Source organism: Dunckerocampus dactyliophorus, chromosome 7 (genome assembly GCF_027744805.1).
Source record: "Dunckerocampus dactyliophorus isolate RoL2022-P2 chromosome 7, RoL_Ddac_1.1, whole genome shotgun sequence".
Taxonomy (NCBI): Eukaryota; Metazoa; Chordata; class Actinopteri; order Syngnathiformes; family Syngnathidae; genus Dunckerocampus; species Dunckerocampus dactyliophorus.
Window position 1 is genome coordinate 5,984,076 of NC_072825.1, and position 21,740 is coordinate 6,005,815.

The 21,740-nt window shown below is 42.6% G+C and overlaps 2 protein-coding genes across 6 annotated transcripts in view; one reads left to right on the forward strand and one right to left on the reverse strand.

The window, feature by feature from the left end:
* Positions 1-2,573, forward strand: part of sh3d21 (SH3 domain containing 21) — a 14,907-nt gene extending 12,334 nt beyond the window's left edge. The window contains exons 14-17 of the mRNA XM_054780841.1: positions 254-322; positions 418-614; positions 1,476-1,539; positions 1,621-2,573. Coding sequence (XP_054636816.1) covers positions 254-322; positions 418-614; positions 1,476-1,539; positions 1,621-1,653 — 363 coding nt within the window. The 3' untranslated portion in view covers positions 1,654-2,573. The remainder of the gene's footprint in view (positions 1-253; positions 323-417; positions 615-1,475; positions 1,540-1,620) is intronic.
* Positions 2,574-6,445: 3,872 nt separating this feature from the next.
* eva1ba (eva-1 homolog Ba (C. elegans)) overlaps positions 6,446-21,740 on the reverse strand; it is a 39,413-nt gene continuing 24,118 nt past the window's right edge. For 3 of the 5 annotated variants that reach the window (XM_054780844.1, XM_054780843.1, XM_054780846.1), the window contains 3 exons: positions 10,384-10,532; positions 8,281-8,370; positions 6,446-7,806 (listed from right to left, as the gene is read on the reverse strand). In XM_054780844.1, the coding sequence (XP_054636819.1) occupies positions 7,379-7,806; positions 8,281-8,347 (495 nt within the window). In that variant the 5' untranslated portion in view covers positions 8,348-8,370; positions 10,384-10,532 and the 3' untranslated portion in view covers positions 6,446-7,378. Of the gene's footprint in view, positions 7,807-8,280; positions 8,371-10,383; positions 10,533-20,015; positions 20,283-21,740 lie in introns of those variants that run through there. The other 2 variants (XM_054780842.1, XM_054780847.1) reach the window with 2 other exon arrangements.

The following is a 21,740-nucleotide window of genomic DNA, read 5'->3' on the forward strand; positions in this document are numbered from 1 at the left end:
GACTGCGTTCTAAAAGTATTCTTAATATTCCTACTGTGTACAACTACATTCTAGTCGAATTTACAAGAATGATTCCAGACGGGGTTGGAATGTAATGTAAGTATTCAAACGTAGTAATTCTCTCCTGAATCTGGCGTGAACTTTGAAAAATGTTTCATTACGGCTGGTTGTGCTTGATTTGTTTCTGAGTAAGTGTGACCGGTGTTAGGGATGTTGAAAGTGAACGTGATCAAATGCTAAATGTCCTCTGCAGACACCGAACGACTCTGAGCCAGAGCCGAGCAAAAAAGTCCAGAATGACAAACTGCCTGGCTTGCAAAAGGTGAGTGACTGATTCTTGATGAGCTATAACACAAGAAGTATTTTACACTGAGATGATTTGGTGTTGTAGCAAAATATGTGTCTTTTTCAAATTAGGGTGCAGAGCATCTCAAGCCCTTACCGGCTAAGCTGGATCACCGGCCCAAGACGCCGCCTCCAGTTCGACCATCGCCGCCACGTGTGGTGGTGGATGGTCGAAAGGTGGCCCACAAAGACGAGGTGACGCTGGAAAGCCTGCAGGCTGACATCAAGGATCTGCGGATGGCGCTGGAGCTCCTACGGACACGGCATGAGTGAGTGAAGTTGATATTATAATACAACTAGTTACGAGAAAAAACATTGTCTCGTTTGTAATGTGTTCATTTGTGCCATAAAAGTAGAGCCGACCCTTTGAAGAAGTGATGGGAATAATAATTGATTGATCGTTGAGGAAGTATTTTGATTGTGTCTGTCTTGAGGCGTCAGCAGAGGTGCTGCTGTTTCAGTCTCAACTAGTTTGCTGTCTAAAAAAGCAGAACATGACATCAGCCATGGGAAGTTGAGCGACATTAGTCGCATGAGTCTGCTCAATACAAGGGATGGAAATATTCAGACACTGACTCTAATTAAATTACAAGAAAATGTACAGTAGTCAAATGTCAAATCTGTACTTTGAAGTCATCGCCACCGCTGGTCCTGTGTTTTTGTTTATCCTAGCTGTAGCGTTCGTTTCTATGTTGCTATGTGAAATCATTGCGCCCAGAAAGGAAGTTTCGTTAATGCTTGAAATGACCAAAGTAAACTATGACATGTTATCATAAACATGTCTGCTATATTAGCGGTGGGGGAAATAATCGATTCTTAGATGCATCGCGATGTGGACATTGACGATTATTAATCGATTCATAAATGTCAATAATTGATGCTAACGGCAAAAAAAAAAATGGACCAAAAAGAAAGAAAGCGGAAGTGCCGAGTGACACTGAAGTCCAAAAAGTAATCTACTAAGCAACGTTATCCTTAGTCAGTGTAGCTGCGCATAAGGCACATGCACATTCTTCCACCACATGCTAGGCACATACTGGTCATAAAACGAGGACCACCTGTATTGTGTTATCTGTGTATTGTAAATATATATAGTAAATAAAAGCTCATCTTTTTGTGTCTTTTATCAGACACGACATGCGGGAAGTGAAAGAAGAACTGGGGGAGGAGAGAACCAAACGACTGGCATTGCAGGTCAGTGCAGCATCAGCTGACCACAGTACAATTAAAAATACACAAAAACTAAAACTAAAGTTGTTTGTGTTTCCCATGTAGGAAGAAGTGCAAATGTTGAGGTTGAAACATTAAATCTGGAAGCCTGGACTGCAACATTAAAACAAGTTCTAATTCTGTTGGCACACAAATAAGGGCTACATTAAAAAGGACTCCTTCAACTTTTTAGAAATATGTTCTGAATGCTGGAAAAGGTTGGATTATTAGTGTCTGTGCTGTATATATTACTTTTCATTCTTCTGTTGTTTAGTTATTAAAAATACTTATCTCCGTTGTTTAACATTTAGTTCATGCAAGCCTCGGCAGAATATTATGCATTATATAGAAAGAAGAGTAAACAATGTCTTTTGAAGAAGTTTTTTTTTAATATATACAGACTTCCACTTGTATTGCGCTTGTCTACCTTTAAGGTAGTGATGTGTCGGTCGCGAACAAGTTGGCTGTAAGAGCTGGCTCAATGAAATGAACGACAGGAGCCGGTTCATGTCGCTGGGCGCTGATTAGTTTTTTCCTCGTCTTCTTTTCTGCTAAGAGCAAATGTCATTGGTCAAGATGTGTGGTGGCATCGCTGTGTCCACACTGAGCAGGGAGAGGGACGGGGTTAAACACGCTGTGGTTCTCTGAGAGCCGATTCGTTCGTGACAAATTAGCATGAAGACGTATTTGACCTAATTTGTCTATAGAGATGGGTCTTTGTTTTTATAACATAACATTATATTATAATATATTTTTGTAGGTGTTCATTGAGGTTCAAATAAATCCATTTAAATAATAAACATTTGATATTATGTTTTTTTTTACATTAGTAATTTTCACATTGGTAAATTTTACACACTACACATAATTTGGTAATAAATTAATTTAAGACAACAAAAAAATCTGAGGAGCCACTTTGGAGACAAAACAGCTGGTCTCTCTTTTTAGTGAGCCGATCCAAAAGAACCGTCTCTCTATGAGGAAATTTCCAACACTACTTTAAGGTACTCAAAGCGCTTTGACACTGTTACCACATTTACCAACTGATGACGTTGGGCACCTTGCCCAACGAGATATATGATAAGAAATATATTAAAAATATATATATCCATCCATCCATTTTCCACACCTCTTCTCCTCTTTAGGGTCACGGGAGCATGATGGAGCCTATCCCAGCTGACTTCGGGCAACAGGCAGGGTACACCCTGGACCGGTCAGCCAGCCAATCGCAGGGCACATATAGACAAACAACCATTCACACTCACATTCATACCTATGGACAATTTAGAGCCTCCAATTAACCTAACATGCATGTTTTTGGATGTGGGAGGAAACCAGAGTGTGTGTGTATATATATATATATATATATATATATATATATATATATATATATATATATATATATATATATATATATATATATATACACACACATATATATATATGTGTGTATATGTATAGATAGATAGATAGATAGATAGATACATATATATATATATATATATATATATATATATATGTATAGATAGATAGATGGATACATATATATAAACATATACATGTATGTATATGTACACACACACATATATATATACTGTATATGGATGGCTGGATGGATATATATTGTATATATGTGGCTGATACTGTTTTTTTTTTTCCATACAAAGTCAGTACTACCAAAATCCACGTGGGGGCGCCAAATAGCTATTAAAGTTGAGCTTTAGTTTTTCTGTGACTGATGCATTTATAAAAGTGAGCTCAAGCTACGAAGCAGACATTTTTAAGGTCCATCTTTGCATCATGATTGGGTCAACCAAGACAAATTTGGTTCCTTGCATTGGTGAGGTGTGTCCAGACTGAGCCCACAAGTGCTGCCCACCTTGGAGTACATCTGGAAAACATCTGGAAGCTGTCCAATACAAATAGAGGGCCATGGGAACGTACTATTTTTAAAACAACCATCGTATTTAGAGGCATTTTTCCTCTAGGAGCAGGGGGAGGGAAAAGGGTCATCCAATAAATCTAGGACATTTCACAGATATGAGAAACTATGAATGTCAAAATGTCAGGGAGTTCAGAATTCAAAAAAAAAAAAGAAAAAAGGACAAAGAGCAGCCTGTCACAGATTCATGAGTGTGATTTCATGGGAATTGACTCCAGGGCTCGCTTTGGGGGACATTTAAGACACTTGGACCACAACGAGAAAAAAATAGGATTTTAAATGTACAGTATGTATAAGCCACTAGGGAACTACTAATGTATACCACCACATACCATGTATTTAAGCAGTTCTTTCCCACTGAGTGCAATTATTTCAGAATTGCATCAATGTATTTTTTCATGGTATAACAATAGAACCTCAAAGGTCCAGCACGATTCACTACGGTGGGGTGTCCAAAGTCTCGCCCGTGGGACTTTTATTCCAAGCAAACTTTTTTTTTTATTGTCCCATCTGATTAACTTTCTAGTGATAACCTCAGACATACATCCACATAAGCTATCAACCAACAAAGTTTGAGTCTTCAACTCACACCTCCAGCAGAGCGTGTGGACGAGGAAATTGAGTCCAAATGGCCGTGTACCACCTCCACTGCCGAGGCGACCGATCAGAGCTGGCATTGCCAACCGCCGAACCCGATGGTGGACACCAAAGGCGAGGGTGGCCGTCACACTGAATAAGGAGTCTTACCAAGCATGGATGGCTTGTGAGACCCCTGAAGCAGCAGAGTGGTACCAGCAGACCAAGCGGCACGCGTCGATTTTCAGACGGCTTTGAAGAAGTTCTGGTAAACCAATCCAACACCTCAAAAAGCGGAAGCAGTGCCTGGTCCACAATATTTACAGTGGGGATGGTGGCCTGCTAAACTCACCTGGGGCGGTGGAAGGAATACTTCCTTAGACACCTTCCATACAGGAAGCAGAGTCTGAGGACACATCACCGTGGATGAGGTAGCCAAGGTAGTCCAAGAACTCCTCATTGGTAAAGCTCCAGGGTTGGACAAGTTTTGCCCCAAATTTATAAAGACTCTGGATTGTCTTGGTTGACACATCTCTCCAACACTGCATGAAAATCGGGCCAGTACCTCTGGAATGCCAAACCTGGGTGGTGGTGGTCCCTTTTCAAAAAGGATCACCGGAGGGTGTGTCACAACTTGGGCTGGGCATTGTTTGAATTTGAACGAATCAGGTTCCAATTCCTCCTTTTGATTCTGGTTCGATTCGTGATTTTCCATTCCAATGAAGGGCCGCACGGTGGTCTAGTGGTTAGCACGTTGGCCAATACAGGAACAGCCTGGAGATTGGGAAGACCTGGGTTCGATTCTCCCCTGGGCATTTCTGTGTGAAGTTTGCATGTTCTCCCCGTGTGCGTGTGGGTTTTCTCCGGGTACTCCGGCTTCCTCCCACATTCCCAAAAACATGCAGGTGAGGTTAACTGGCGACTCTAAATTGTCCATAGGTATGAATGTGAGTGTGAATGGTTGTTTGTCTATATGTGCCCTGCGATTGGCTGGCGACCAGTGTACTCCGCCTGTCACCCGAAGTCAGCTGGGATAGGCTCCACAGCATGCCCCCGCGACCCTAATGAGGATGAAGCGGTATAGAAAATGGATGGATGGATGATTTTAAGACGCAGGGACATAAAATTTTGCATGGTTCAAATGAGGGCGTTAACTTGAGTTATTTTTGCATTAAATTTCTAAATTTCCTCATGAATTTTTTCTAGTGACATGAACTTTTTCTCAACTTTACTATGACTTAATCACAGATCTGTTTTCATGAGAGCACACTTTCACAAAAGATGGCTTACCTTTGAAAAGATCATGAAAAAAACATTTGGCTCCGTTCACTAAAAAGAGATGGCTCTTTCGACTCCTAAGTAGCCGCTTGTTTTGTTGTTTTAATTTATTACCAAATTACGTGTATTGGGTAAAAAGAGTTACTGATGTAAAGAATACATCATATCAAATGTTTATTATTGTGATGGATTTATTTAAATCCTCAACAAAACATAAATTAAAAAGTGCAAAACAAAAAGAAAAAGCTGCATCCAGGTTAACAGTTGTGTCTTTACTTAAGACTGGCATTCGTGTCCGTGTGCTGTGTGTTTAACCGCCCCTATGGCGTCACACTTTAACAGAAAAAAAGACTAGGAAAAAACTAATCGGCTCTCAGTTGGCTCCCAACGACGCGAGCAGGCTCCCGTTGTTCATTTAAAAGACCGTCTCTTACCGCCGATTCGTTCGCGACCGACACATCGCTATCTGGTAGCAGTTAGCATGAACTCAGTTATGGCTAAATAGCCGGCTGGGTTGTTATTGTAGTGTCTTCCAGATACATGCTAACGTCGCCAAAGTGGTAAATAACAGCAGTGTTTATGTCGTGTTCACAAACTCAAATAGAAGATAAAAGGGTCAAAATGAATATTAGTGGTTTATAAACTTTTCTTACTTCTTTGGGGCTACTTGTCGTCCACTTCCACTCGACTGCTGCGTCATCAGTAATCGTTACCGCCATCGTTGATCAGTGTGGACTGCCGCTATAATGGATGGACTTCACAAACGCTAACATACGATATAAGTCGGGAAAATGTATTTCGTTTATATCAGGTAGTATAACCACATTAGTACGTGACGTATATACAAAAAAAACAAAGGGACTCGTGGAAACGCAGAGATTCTCGGTGTTCCCGTCGAAGATTAAGTGCCTTCGCAAAACGAAAAACAATTGGCTGATGAAAGCTGAACTCTGATTGGTCAGCGTTCCAAACAAGCTGGCTTCTTATTGGCAGAAGCGAGATCCCCCAGGGCACTTGATACAAAAAAACTATAAAGTAAAAACCCATAAAGTAAACACATGAGAATGCGATGGAAAAATGACACATTGACACAAATTTGACGGGATTCCCCATTTATTTACTTATTGTTATTCTCTTTTCTTATTTTTCATATCGCTCATGTCTTGCCTTGGTTGTTTCATTTTGTGATTACGTGATTAAGTTCATTATTATTGACATTTTGCAGAGCTGCTGGAATAAATTATCTATATCTATCTATCTGAATTTAGAAGAAGAAGAAGGAGAAAATACATGCAACTATTGTATCCTTCCCTGGGGAGTGCATGTGACACAATTATAGGTTCCAGCTCTTGTTCTGTCCGGTATTTTCTTAAAAATACTGATCTCTATTTTTAAGGAAATTACCAAAATCCTATGGCATCTAAGACCGCTTCCTTGTAAAAACATTTTTCTCACGCAAGGGGGACAGTTTTGTTGTTGTTCCCACATATTTTGCTAAAAAAAAAAAAAGGGAGACAAATACTGCAAATAATTAAAGACAACCATCCCGTCTTCTTTTTTATTAACTCCTTAGCCTTAATTTGTTCTGTAAAGAATCAAGTGAAGATTATATGAGCTTAATTATTTCATACTTTAATTTCCTTTTTGGTGGAAATGATGCAGAAAATATGTCACTTAACAACAACCTGATTGTCATTACTTGATACTGTATTTGTAACATTATCTGCTTGGGAATGAAGTGACATGTTGGCATTCAATCATTGTCATTTCCTTCACAGGGACAAGACATTTCCTGACAGTTTCACCATAGCAAAGCGGAGACCTTGTAGATGAGAACCTTCATTGCAACATAGTACATTCTAAACATTCTGCATACGAATGCTTTCATTTCATACTCAATACATAACATAACACATTAAGCGCCATACTCAAAGCTTCAAACCCAAAGCTTTTCAATGTCAGTATTGTAACGTAGCAAGTGCAATGTCACAGTTAGGCACACCACAGTGGGCCTTCAAGTCATGTGACTTAGTAGTAATGCACCCTTCCGATGGTTCCCGTTCCCGAGCCCAGAATGTCCGGTTGTCCGTTCCTCCAGATCTCCCGTATGATCCTCTCCCGCTCCTCCAGCCGCTGCGCCCTCTCGAGCTCGTCGGCCGAAGTGAACACGTTCAGGGTCCCGTCAGAGTGGTTGCTGCTGTGGTTGCAGACGGGGATCTCGGTGGCGAGCAGCGAGGCGGGCACTTCCACGTTGTGAGACCCGTCGTCGTCCTCTTCCTCGTCGCTCTCCTCGTCGTCCTCGATGTCCTTCGGCTGCTTCTTCTCCGGCGCGGCGGCAGACGAGGCCAGGTTGGTGCGCGGCTTGCAGGAGATGCGGATGAGCAGCAGGCAGAGGGTCAGCACCAGGCCGAAACACACGCCCAGCACGAAGTAAAGCCCGAAGGTCTCTGGGTTTGCTGAGGGAACAAGGTTGAATCATTTCACACACTTTTTTTTTTGCAACAAAATAGGCCTCTAAAGTCGCACAAAACTTTGGCAAGCATTAAAGGATGAATTATGCTGCATATTTTGCTTTTTCTTTGCCTGATGCGTCCCAAACCTTGACCGTTACTATGTGTGATGTCATGCAAAACCTCAGCGTTTATTCTGGTAGAATTGTTTGCCTTTCGAGCAGGGGTGTTGGAAGTGCCAGCGACTCAACATATTATAAAAGTAAAATGAATGAATTATTAATGAGATACATGATCAGATATTACACTAACTGGCTTTGGCACCTTTAACACCAAGCCCAGATGTGGATGCTTTGTTCCAATAGCTTAGCATACATTGACCATCAAGGACTTGCTTCACTTATTTTTACACTTGTATGATAGATTAAAAATGTTATAGTGTGACAGTAAAACGGTTTTCTGCCAAATACGACGACTTACCCTTAATGTGTGCATAAGCAGCTATGCTGTTGCTCAGGAGGTCCATTTCTTTCTTCTTCACATCCATGGTGGCTTCTGCGTCCTTCAAGGCTGCAACAGACAAATCACACGCATCCCCATGTTGAGTCTGGCTTTGAAACTTTTAAACATCCATCCTCTTCCAGTGTGGAGAGCATTCCGTGCAGCACTTGGATGTCAAACCCACGGACCGCAGCGGTTCTTCACATGCCTTGCGGGTGGGCGGGACGACGCCTCCCGAGTGTCAGACAAAAGCGCCTCTGTGTGCTGTTTTTCGCGCCCGCTTCATCTGGGGGTCGTCATAACGCATCTGGCACATGGCACACTGCCACCGCCTTTCCCTCTCAGAGGTCAGCGGGTCAATTTTGCACGCACTCGCCAAGGACTTATTCCTGCCTGATGGGATCTGCAGAAACACTCGTGAGGCTGTCTTGTTGGCATGTTTGTACTGTGTGGACATTTTTGTCCTTGACATCTGACATCCTCTGATGTCTTTTAACCTTTTCGTTGCACATGACGTTCCCAAGGAAGAGCGAAGTTGACAAAGCCTCGTACGTACAGCAATCTGTAACAGAAGATCCACCTGTGCCTTTTACACAGAACCCAGCACAGTGGGATACAGTCGTCCCTCGTTCATAGCGGTTCATTGGTTCCAGACCCGACTGCGATAAAGGAATTTCCGTGATATAGGAATCAATGTTAAATGAAATATTTTCGTAGTTAGAGCATAGAAAACCTGTCAATGACTTTCTAAATCGTTTTTTCATTATAAGAGCCCTGTAGACATGGAATGGCACGCCAAGAGTCAACTTTACACTCCTATTATTCATTGTTCACACCACATTGCACAAGTCTTATGCCGCAGGGACTCGAGACAGCAGCGAGCTAGCTAAAAAGCTAGCCTCAAATTTATTTCTTCTAAACTTAAGAAGCCAAAAACATACCACCAATTCATTCATTTTCATTTTCCAGTTCATCATGATATAATAGTTTAAGAAAGGGAGGGGAAGAAAAACACTCATTTCTATAGTGGAGTTCATGACGCGAAGCAACGCCATCAAGCAATTGACTTTATTTCTACGTAACCAGCCGATACAAGTGAACGGATAACGTTTGTTATAGATACAGGCATCGTACTGCTGAGTTAGTTGATCCATAATTGAATTAATAAAGGAGGGAAGCTTGATGTCAGCTGACTGATGTCATAGGACATCTACAAGGTGACGTTTATGTTAAATGTGACTTATGTTATGTTTACATAACGGGCAACCCCATCGTAGACTTTTTCTCGTTGGATTACAACTTCTTTTTCTTAATATTTTGACTTTATTCTTGTAAAACTGCTGCAGGTATTTCCATTTTTTCTGTTGTTGTTGTTTTTTGTTTTATTTCTTTGTTAAATTATATTTTTAGAATGTGCCCGGGGCCGCAAATGGCCCCCAAGCCGCACATTGGACACCCCTGTTTTCTGGTGTTGAGTCGGCTCACTATGAAATTTGGTGCACAACTTTATGGGACGGACAAGTCTGACAAGTATGCTAGCATGTCTTTAAAAGCATTTTGAACGCAACCCATAGGGGGCGCCATAAATGTCATTTCCAGTCGTGGTCACGCTGGAAAGCCGATGGAAACGTAAAACAAAGCAGTAGAAAATAAAAGGAGGTGCTTGTAACCGTAATACTCCCAGATGAGCGCCAACATGCGCCTCGTCTTGTGGCTGGCAGTGGAAAAAAAACAACACGAGGAATGATGACGTCCTGGCAAGCCGTCCCACGCTAACCTGCCGGCTCTCTTAAGTGGAACCACATGTCATCGTGCCCACTCGTAGGTAACACGGATGGCTTTAAACTGCACTAACCGCGTGTTTATGTCTGTCCAAATCTCACCCGCTGGTGACCTCAGTGAAGGCTCTCTATCATGATGTCCATGCCTCTGTGATTTATACCTTATTTGACTGTTTTGGGAAAATTCAGCCATAAAAAACACACATGTAGACCATATGTCATGTGGCTTGGGAATCATAAGTGAAGCACAAACACGCTTTTGTAAACGTGGAAGTAAACAGAATGGAGATGAGGTACTTACCACGGAATTAATCTGCAAAGTGAGCCTTCGGTCAGCAGCTCATGGTGTGGAGAACGGATGTGAAACAATCACGCTCTTACTTTGTCCCTCTCGATTGGAGCAAGCTTTGCGATCTTTGGTCCTCAGGCTAAACAGTTCATCTGGACACCCTGAGACAAGAGCAAACACACACACACACACACACACACACACACACACACAAACACACAGACGTCAAGCTGCATTAGAGCCAAAGTCACTGAGGCATCTGCAATGCAAACAACAGTCGGCCTATTGGAGTAAGAGAACCAGAGGGAGCACTTTTTACTTGGAGTGTTTCCACTGCAAAAAAGTTGGTGGTTTTGGTTGGCTTTCTGCATCATTCACAGCTTTCGTGTGCATCATCTTTAGAAGAAGCTTCCTTCTGAGATGACAGCCACGCAGACCAATTCGATGCAGTATGCGGCGTGTGGTCCGAGCACCGGCAGGCTGACCCCTAACCCCTTCAACCTCTGCAGCAATGCTGGCGGCACTCATACGTCTATTTTACAACATCTGCACAGGACGCTGAGCATGCGCACCCCACTTCCTTGGACGACCATGTCGAGGCCCATCCAGAGCGGAACCTGAACCTGTTAAAGCGCTGATTGGTTTTGGCAGCTCAGTTTGAGGGCGTCGGCAATATTCTTATAGCCTGGAACATCTTTGTGTAGAGCAACAATTCTTTTTGTCACGTCCTCAGAGAGGTCTTTGCCATGAGGTGGCATGTTGAACTTCCAGTGACCAGTATGCGAGTGTGAGAATGATGACGGCAAATTGAACACACCTGCTCCCTATTCACGCAGAACAGGAACAGTACATTTCCACTGCTATCCAAGCCGTACACTGACTACTTCGCAATGTATCAAAGTGTTGTTTCTTTGAGAAGATATGATAGAATATTTGCAGAAACGTGAGGGACATACTGTATATTGGTTGCCATGTGTCTTGAATGGCTACTTTCCAATTTAAAAGTCAGCTGCTCCCACAGGAAACACTGATCAGTATGTTTATTTGCGTTCAAACACGAGCAGCTTTAAAACATCCTTTCTTTTTTTGACAGAAAGGGGAACTCTATTGTCATCAAAGTGGAGAAACCATCCCTCCACTCGTCAATTCCTTGCCAGTGTATTTAACAACCTGTCACATTTGGCCCCAAGGAACTCCAAACATTCCAATAACAGGCTGTTAAACTTGGCCGAAGATCACTGCAAACCCCCTAAAACTTTCTATTATAAGTGAGCTTAATAACAATGAACAGAAGCTAACTACCTGGAACACAGTGTACCTCCCAAACGTTGCAGTATATACCATACAGTATGACGGTCTACATCAAAAATCCCCAAGAACGACTGCTCTTGAAAGCTTGCATTTAACATTGACTTTGAAATCCCTCAAACCTGTGGGGGTGTTGGTTGCTTCTTGGCGGGTGGGCTGTAAAAAATGCCGCACTTTGACCTTCTTACAACTTATACCCCTAAAAAAGGCCCAGCTGCCAGCTACATTTTTTTGTAGCAGGGCTTGGGCTGTGTCTCAAATCAAATACCGTACTTACGTCAGTACACTTCAATTTGTATACTATGCACACAGCGTACTAAGTATGAAAGTGCACAAATTGAGACACAGTTCAAACCATTGAGGAGATGTGACAAAGTCAAGACTAAGAACCAGGGCAAAGTGAAACCCACTCAAAAACAAGACCGAGGCAAGGCAACGTAAGCAATAAATATGATGATTTTGGTCTTGAATGGTCTTCAGAATAAATAGAGTCTACGTTCACACTGTAGGGTATATTGCCCAATTTGGATTTTAACAAACTTGTTCACATTACCAAAAAAAATGTGGCCCGTATTTGTGTTCAATGTGAACGCAATGATGTCAAATGCGGTGCAGTGTGCAAACATGGCCCCAATTCGTGGTCTCGGACCAAGCGCATTTGTGGCAATTTCAAGGATTTTGTGCAACCGGAGTCAACATTTTCTTAACCAAATTATTTTGAGTAGAATATTAAGAAAGAAGAAGGCATGAATTTTGGCTGTGGCATTCTGTGGGACACTTGCTACGACATCTGTTCCGAGGAGCGTGTGGATGAGGAGTCTGAGCCGTTTCTCTTTGCGTCGGTCTATTTTGATTTGATTTGTGACGTTTGTTGCATTTGAATAACGTATATATAAGAGTATATAAGTATGTAAGGAATATAAGAGAGCCGAATGTTCAGAATGCAGTAGCGTCGGATGCACATATCACATTTTATGACCACATGCGAATGAGGCCTGCGTCGCATTTGGAAAAAATCTGAATTGTACAGTTTTGGCTGTTCCGAGGAGCGTGTGGGTGGCAGGAGTGGTCGGACATTGCCGTGAGCTTCTTCTCTGACCCTTCAAAAAGAATTTTCAGATGACAAGAAGAACTTTTTCCAACATATAGGTTGGATATATGCGACCTGCAGTAGATCAAGATTCAAGATTCAAGATTCAAGAGAGTTTTATTGTCATGTGCATAGTAAAACAGCAGTTATACCATGCAATGAAAATCTTATTCTGTTCATTCTCCCAAGAAAAGAAAGAAAACAAATGAAAGAATAAGAACATAAGAAACATAAACACATAAACATATATACCAATAAATTAACAACAACAACAGAAGAGACATTAATACAAGTAAATAATACAAATAAATAAATAAATAGATAATAAATAAAGTGCTATGAGTGTGTGCGTGTGTTGCGTGCGGCGTGTGCGAGTGCTTCGTTGAGGAGCCTGATGGCCTGTGGGTAAAAGCTGTTAGCCAGCCTTGTGGTCCTGGACTTCAAACTCCTGTAGCGTCTGCCTGATGGTAGGAGTGTGAATAATGAGTGTTGTGGATGTGTGCTGTCCTTGATGAGGTTGTGTGTTCTGTAGATCGGACACATATCGGATTTATATATGAGCAAAATAGTCAGAATTGACGTATCCTGAGTTAAAATACTATAGATTCCAAGATGAGTCTGCGACACGCTAAAAATGGTCATCAGACTGGTCTCGAGACTTACGTTGTGCACTTCTACACCAGCAGTCACTATTATATCCTCATTTCCACCAAGCAGTACAGTTTGGGTTTCCACTGGGTACCATTTTTGGTTTGCTAGTGTAAAAACATTACGGATCACGGCAGAGAGAGTTTGCGTGGCTTGGTGATAATGTCAGCGCTTAATTATCTTCTTTGTTAAATCCATTTGTGAGTTAAACACTGTCACGCTATTTACGTAGCTGATGACGATATCACTATCCTACGGTGGAAGCTTGATTAAAGTTTACCGATCTGAACTGTGCAGTGTACTTGTAACCAAAACATCTCTTATTGCTTCACGTACTCCCAGGCAATAAGGGGACTGGGTTTCTGCTATCTGTTGCACTTATTCCCTGTTTTTCAATGACTTCTCCTGTCCCCCATAGAGCTAAATGCCCCCCTACTAATCCACTCTCTGTTAGCCAAGCATCCTTTCACTGAGATCTTTACTTTTGTCTCCAGGGTAATAAATAGCTATAGTATCCGAGTAATCAAGGTCAAAGTTAACGCTTGCACACCTCATGTTGGAATGTGGACAACCTGAGCTCCATCAAGACTCCTTGGGGGCTCCATCGAAAGCCCATCTACAGTTAATGCTAATTACACCACACTTGTTGTGTTCTTGTTTGGTTGCGAGGGGAATTATTAACAGACCTCCGTAAAACAACTTTCAAGTGTGCCAAGTTTGCGTTCCTCTTACAAACATTCGCCGTTTTCACAACCTTGTCGTTTTAACAAAGGCGTCACGCAGCAGTAAAACCCTTTAGCGCACACTCTGTAGCGCGCATTGTTGGGGAGTGCTGAGTGCTGCAAAACTGCTTTGCCAAAAACCAGCGCACCAGGCTGTGGTACTGTGGGAAGATCTTAACACAATATTTCTGCAGTGGCTGGTCACGTATGGCTCTTGAAAGCAGCTTTCATTTCCAGACTGGAAGAGTTTTAATGAGTTCTCCCGTGGTATTAATATCTTGTACTATTTTTGGTCCCTGCCGGGCTTATAATGATGTCTTTCCTGGCGTCATATCCTGAGGTGTAACAATCAGGCATCCCTTTCCTGTGTCTTACTGATGGTCATTTAACCTGGTCTTGACAGGATGAATGAAACATTGTATCTCAGTTCAAAGAACTGCCAACAGTAATACTAACTCATCCAGTTGCAAAGACACAATGCGGTGTTTTGGTCCGAGGAGAAGGCTATTTCTGTCCGAACATTGTTTGCGTTGAAGGATGTCAATTCCAAACTATCATGCTGTGCGATTATTTTCTTATCATCCTAAAACAACAATGGCCCTTCCTTGAGGAAATAGATTCCAGTATCATCCAAGTCCAGTCTCCTAAGCCGAGGATGTCTGCTGTCTATTATACACAGACGTCATCCCAATGATTTATCCGCAGTACTCCGAACAGCAGCGCAAAACATTACTTCTGCGGTAAAGCAATGAAGAACTCCTTTGGAATTTATGTAGGGAGTTGAAACACTTGATATATGCACTGATGAAACAATAACAAGGGAGCACGTCCGTGTTATTTCCTGCTTTTAATGACACAGAACGAATATTTTTAGCACCTGGAATTTCAGTACAAGCCGCAAACAGTTCTTTCGGCAGTTTGGCGGCGGCTGACTAAAAATAGATTTTAATTAGTCACAATTGTTGTTTCTGGTGTCAGATCAGAGAAGCTGCCATTAGAATTTACGGTGTCCTGTGTCTCTGCATGTAGTTCATTAAAAAGTTCCTGCTGCTCAGCATTTTGGAATAACTACTGTAGCTCGGAAAGTGCAAATGTTAAAATGTTAAACTCCTTGAGGAGCTGAGATGGAGGCCAACATCTCTGTGGAAACACTCATGAAGCTCAGTAAGGCGAAGGTAACCTCTAATGGAAGCCACAACAAACAAACAGTACTTTCTTTGGTCCTTAGTAGAGCAAGCAGCCTCCTCCTCGTCAAGGTCTTTCCAGGGTCTCTTAACGTTTAGCTGTATCATTTGGACACGAGACAGGCATGTGGTTGACCCTCCCTTTCCAAACTTAAGACTTAGGTCACTGAGGACTTTCAAAAAATCCTATGGTTTGATTTAGTGAGCGAGAGAGAGAGAGACAGAGAGAGCTGACCTCTACTGGAACATTGTGAAACCACCACAACTTTTGGAGCACACCACAGACGATAGGACGGCTACATGAAGTTGAACCTCTAAAGTTGAACACAGTTATTGTAGAGTTAAACATGTCATTCCAGTGGGATTTTCTGGAAAAATACACACACAACTTTGGACTTGGAACTGCTGTCATCACACGAGACTTTTATCCAAGTCTCCAAAGTCTGGTTTTGATTACATGCCAAAATCGCCCTATGAGCCAAAAGCTGAACGTCTACTGGTTGACTTCTTTTTACGCTTGCATGTCAGTGAACAAATAGTTATTGTTTACTGTTTCATCCTGGGCTAATGAATGGATCCCATAGTTGTCATGCTGTTGCGACTGAATCAAAAGTGCCTCTGCTGGTCGCAGCCAAGTAGTGCACTCCGTGCTTCAAGATCCGATTATTCACCAATCAAATGATCAACTATTATGCCCTATCTGGAACGACATTATACCTTTGTCTTTAAAGAGTTGTACTGTATTTACATTATAATATAAACAATGGTTAACTTATTTTTAACACTTACTTGTGTGCCAGTTAGGAGTTAAAACTATTGAATGTACAGTTGATATGTTGGTAGGAAATATTACTCTATTAGCAACAACATATGATGCGGATCATGTTTGACTTTCCGCTGTTTATTGTTTGCCCTGCTGCAAAAATGTCAATGCGTGTTCAAATGAAGATGTAGTTGTCATGCTTAAGACGTTGGTCCAATGCTGAGTGCTATTAATATTTGTACTACGATATATATTTGTACACTATTCATAGCTTTCATAGCTCTCTGCTTTGTGTTCCCAGCTGCTCAGAAGCAAAATGCAAGTTGTGCTAAATTCCCTTTGTTCTGGGTCTCAAATGAAGCCCAATTCCCTTTGTTCTGGGTCTCAAATGAAGCCCTGCATGTTTGTGCAGCACTCGCAACGCTTCCACGACATGATCCTTACGTTTGATCTTGAATCTAAAAGAACGCCGCGTGTTTGGTCACGTGTTGATGTGTTTGACTTTGACCGCACGCTTTATTTGACGTGCACTCAATGAACAACAGAGCCAACGAGCAAACACGGACCCGAGCCAGCACTGGCATTACAAGACTTTTCAATAAAAAATAGACTTGTAAATTCAACGCCAGTGTGACGCCAGGCCTGGATGGATCCCAGCGTATCCTCGTGTTACCACAGTGGAACTCGCGTCCCGTAGAGAGCGTGTTCTGTGAGCCCTGGCAGGTAATGGGAGGGTAATGGAGATATGCGACGGCGCTGGGGGTTAGGGCAAGTGGTTAATAGCGGCCAGATGTGATCCTGATGTGAAGCAGCGTCACAATGCTTTAGTATGTAAATCACATGCAGATATCCCAAGTACCATTTCTTTATACTGATGTTATCACACCACGAACAAGCTTCTCACTGTAATGCACGCATGCTGATTTAGAGCATATATTTGTTGATGATCGAATCCTGAGGAGCAACATTCCACTGTTGTTCCCTAATCATCAGAAACCATGAGCTCACATCGATCCTGTACGCCACCCAGCACCACACGCTGTATCAATTACACGACCGCCGCCTATTAGCCTGTGACACACAACACGTGTTTGCCTTTTTCCATGATTGGCTGCCTAGCGGCCTTTGCATGCCGTTTCTCAAAAGTTCCTGGTGTTGGGACAAGGACTACACAAGTTTTCACAAGAGAGCATTGCCTGTAGAGGGATTACAACATCAGGAGCTGTCACAGCAGTGATGTATTGGGACGCTTGTCAAAGCAGCAATCATTGAAAATGGCAAACCACTGTGGACATATGATGTTTGTGGTCCAACATTGCAATGCACGGGGAGAAACATTTTCAGTACAACTGAGTCTTATGTCGGCTGTGAATCTTACAACTGACGATTCAATTTGATGCCTAGTCTTTGAGTAAAGTTTTGATTCACAATCAATACTCTTAGTAACAAAGGATGCCAATTCCAGGATTAACTACAATCTCTGTAAAATAAAACAACAAATAGCTCTGAGGAAATAGTTATATAATATTATAACAGTTACTGTCAGTTATTTTAGATTCCACAAGTACTTGATTTTGATTCTGCAAGGTTTGCATACTGTAAACCAGTGGTCCCCAACCTTTTTTGACCCACGGACCACGGACAAATGTGCACATTAACACTCAATAAGTCATCAAAACTTACCTTGATGCATTCCCACATTGTATCAGCATTTGACACCAAATATGAGGTGAAAGAAAAATGGTAAAAATAGAGTAGTAGTCTATCTGTGCGGCATGAGATAAAGTTAGCACACGCACAATGGACATGCGTCAAGTGAGACGGATGTAACAGAGAGCCACTTTTCAAAATAAAACATAAAAAAAATGAAATAATGGAAATTATTTTTTCTTTCTGTGCGGCCCGGTACCAAATGACCCACGGCCCGGGGATTGGGGACCACTGCTGTAAACGTCATGTCAAGCTCCTTCTTACCCGGGAAACTGTAGAACCCGAAGTGCACTCAAACATTAGCCTTCAGCGAATACAGGGCTGACAGTATTTCTTTTTCTTCCATGCCAAAACACTGCCAAAGTCTAAAGCTGTATAGCTAATATGTGGAGCGAGCCATACCCGCCCCTCTGGCCGGAAGAAAACACGATGGAAGCCATTACTGGACAAACAGTACGAGCAGTAAGCGATGTCTTTTTCAATTACGATTCTTGAAAATTTGGAGTTAATTTAGAATTGTAATAAATAAGAATCTCGATTCGGATGTAAACCTATTTTTTTTGGCACCCCTTATCTTAAGGATGTAAGGACAGTAGATGGTCACTTTAGCCCCTGAGAAATTCTGACTTTGCTAGTTTATGCTACTGCTCATGAGCGCTCCCTTCGTCTGGGAGAAACTCGGAGTAGAACCGTTGCTCCTCCGCACTGAGAGGAGCCAGGTAGGGTGGCTCGGGCGTCTGGTCAGGATGCCTTCTGAGAGGAGGCCTCGCGGAAGACCCAGGACACGTTGGAGAAACTGTGTCTCTCAACTGGCCTGGGAACGCAACGAGATCCGTCAGAAGGAAGTGGAAGAAGTAGGCGGGGAGAGAGAGAAGTCTGGGCTCCCCTGCTTAGGCTGCTGCCCCAGCGTCCCGACGTCGGATAAGCGGAAGAAGATGGATGAATGGATAGATGCTACTGTTAATTATTCCACATCTCAGAAGTCTATCTGACCTGACTTCCCAGGGGGTAGCCCGGGCCTGGGATAGGCTCCGGCTTCCCCATGACCCTGAAGAGGACAAGCGGTATAAACAAGTGAGCTTCCCAAAGCTCTATTAGCCCAAGACAAAGCGCAATCTATGAACCAATAAAAACTGATCCTACTTGAGATGTGCATGTGACTACATTTCCTTAATCAGCTACAGGATAAATTAATGATTAACTACTTGAGTAATTATTTATGTATATTTTACAAGGAGGGGGTCAATCTGTCTCTGAATATTCAGAACTCCTATTTCCATGCCACTGTGGAACTGATCCTTAGAACCTGGTTCGGACTCTGACCTCCTAGGGGTTCATTTCGGTCTTTACTTTGTGAAACTGCCAGCAACCAGATTGGGACCATGGGAGTCTAAACCAGAAACTCCCCAATCAGAACCTGACCTGTGACCTCTCAGGCCAAGAAGAGCAGCGTTAACAACCGTCCTGGGGACAGATAAAGACAAAGCGAACTGATGAATGAGTCGGCGGCTCTGGTGGGGAAAGCCTGAATGGCTCTGAGAGGTTGTGCAGAAGTCAACTGCGGCCTTGGAGGGGGTCAGTAAAACAAGCATTAGCACTCAATCCTATGTTATCAGGGTTATCTGATTGGCTGGAGGAGCCAACGTCTTCAATTAAAGGAGACCCCTGACAGCAGTGAGGTCCCTCCTCTTTCTCTGCCTGATAAGAGGTGCTAAACGCAAATATCCCCGTGGAGGTAGAAGGACGCTTTTGCGTGCATGAACACACATTATAATAGGAGAATTGCATGCCCCTTCGACTGCTTTTGTGCTTTGTTTGCTTTAAAGTTATTATCCACTGGCTGGTTGGCCACCAATGTGCAGCTGCACAGGAAAGCTGTACCCCTTGCATCCTGGCTCAAACATACTGTACATGCTGCATCAGCTCCTCTTTGGAACAACTTGCATGGTCCAAACATACACTTAGCGGCACCGCAATGCAATAACCACACACTGCTGGGATGCCTTTGCATGCTCAGCAAAATAGCCAAAGTGAAACAGGTGAAAGTGCAAGGTAGGGTTATACAAAGGTGTCTTGTTGGTCGTCTTGCTAAACAAACAAACTGTTGAGCATTAAAGCAGCGCGGGACGCACAAACAGCTTGCAGTCATACTCTACCATTGTTACTGAATGAAATGCCGTTGAATGGAGCGCCCCACAGCAGAAGACATGCAAACTCACCAGCGTCTAGTGACAACAAATCAAGTCCAAGTCACACGCTTCACTCCACGCAGAGCACATCAGGCACGCTGTGAAAACATCTTTCCTCTAAAGTCTATGGAAAACAATTGTGGGGGTAAAAAAAGCATTCATCACAAACAAGCAGCCCAGGATGGTTTCGCTGCTGTGGTGAAAGTCCTGTAAAGAGTGTGAGTCCGTGTGAGACTGGGAAGAGGTGGCAACTTCCCCTCCAAGTTGGAGGCTGACGAACACACTACTCACTCTCTCTCTCTCTCTCTCTCTCTTTCCCGGCTCCAGTTCACAAGAAGCAGGAAAAAGCTGTCATACTATGCCCCCCCCCACTCTTTTTCCAACAGCAAAAAAAGGAACAGCCTAAAATGGTCAAGATTGTAGGAGAAGGAGAGGGAGAAGGCGGTGTGTGTGTGTGAAAGTGGGAGGTGTGGCTACCAGGTCAAGGGAAATGGGTATGTTTTTCCAACAAATAAACAATGGGTGATTAGATGTGATGCCTGATGTTGCAACCATCCGTGGTGCTGCCATCATGACTGACATGCAGACGGGCCGCTGGCTGCAGGAACAGTGGACATACAGCAGAAACACAAGCCACAGCAAAAAGGAAGATTACATGCTGACTGACAATTTGAATATTCCTTTTTATAGGTCCCAAACATGTGGGCGCTCTGGCCCCTATTATGCAAAAGTGACTTTTTAATGATGTTCTAACAGTAACATGTGTCCCTACAGCCTGTTTATGAGCATCAAATGTGACTCTATCCTCACTTGTTTGCTTTACTTGTGAAAGAAGAGGCGCTGAAAAGCTCACTTTTGAACTTCATACACCCACCACCTTTGTTTAAAAAAAAAGTAGGCTTTGCTACACATCTTAAAATAAATCCAAGAGCTCTGGCAACCATGTGTCCATTCGCGGCTGTAAGTTTGATCATTTTGTTTTTATCCCGTGAATAGGCTAACCTAGCATGATGAGACTGCAATGCTAGCACTGTAGCTCACACAGCTATGCTAGTGTTGCTAACGTTTGTGTCCTCCTGTCACACTCCTGACTGTTACGTTGTTGTGTGTGATATACGGTATCTACTACGTTGGACAAGTGCAGCGTATATACAGTGTACATTTAAAAAGTGGATGAAGTACACAATAACAAAGACACACACTGTCGGAGACCAACACAGCTCATTAGCATTAAAGCTACAGACACACAAAAAGGTGTGTTCCCAGTAAGGTTTACTAAAAGCACTTTCAAACTGATTAAATTCCAGCATCAAGGCTCAATTAGAGGCCAACACACTTCCAATACATGATAACACCGATTTAAAATTGTTGAAAATAGTAGCATACGGGACTTTTAATGGATTAAATTATGTTTTTATCCATCTTTTAAGTGACCTATGAGGTGTCTCGATACTTTTGTCCATGCCTCACAAGTGCAGGGCATCAGTTTGCCTTAAAAGCTCCTAAAAATGTTTGAAATAGAAATATCCATCCAAACAATCAATAATTTACCTTCCTGGTGATGCCTCACATGAAGCAGCACATGTACTGCTACTAGTTCAACATGCTAGTCGCCACCACAAATCATTAAAGTGATTCAGATGTCTGAAGGTTTCAATTTAGTCTCATTAGTGGTTTGATACGAGCTGGTTTGCTGTGTGAGTCATAAAAACAAGAGACACGATGTCCTCCACGCTGCAAACTATCAGTAATACA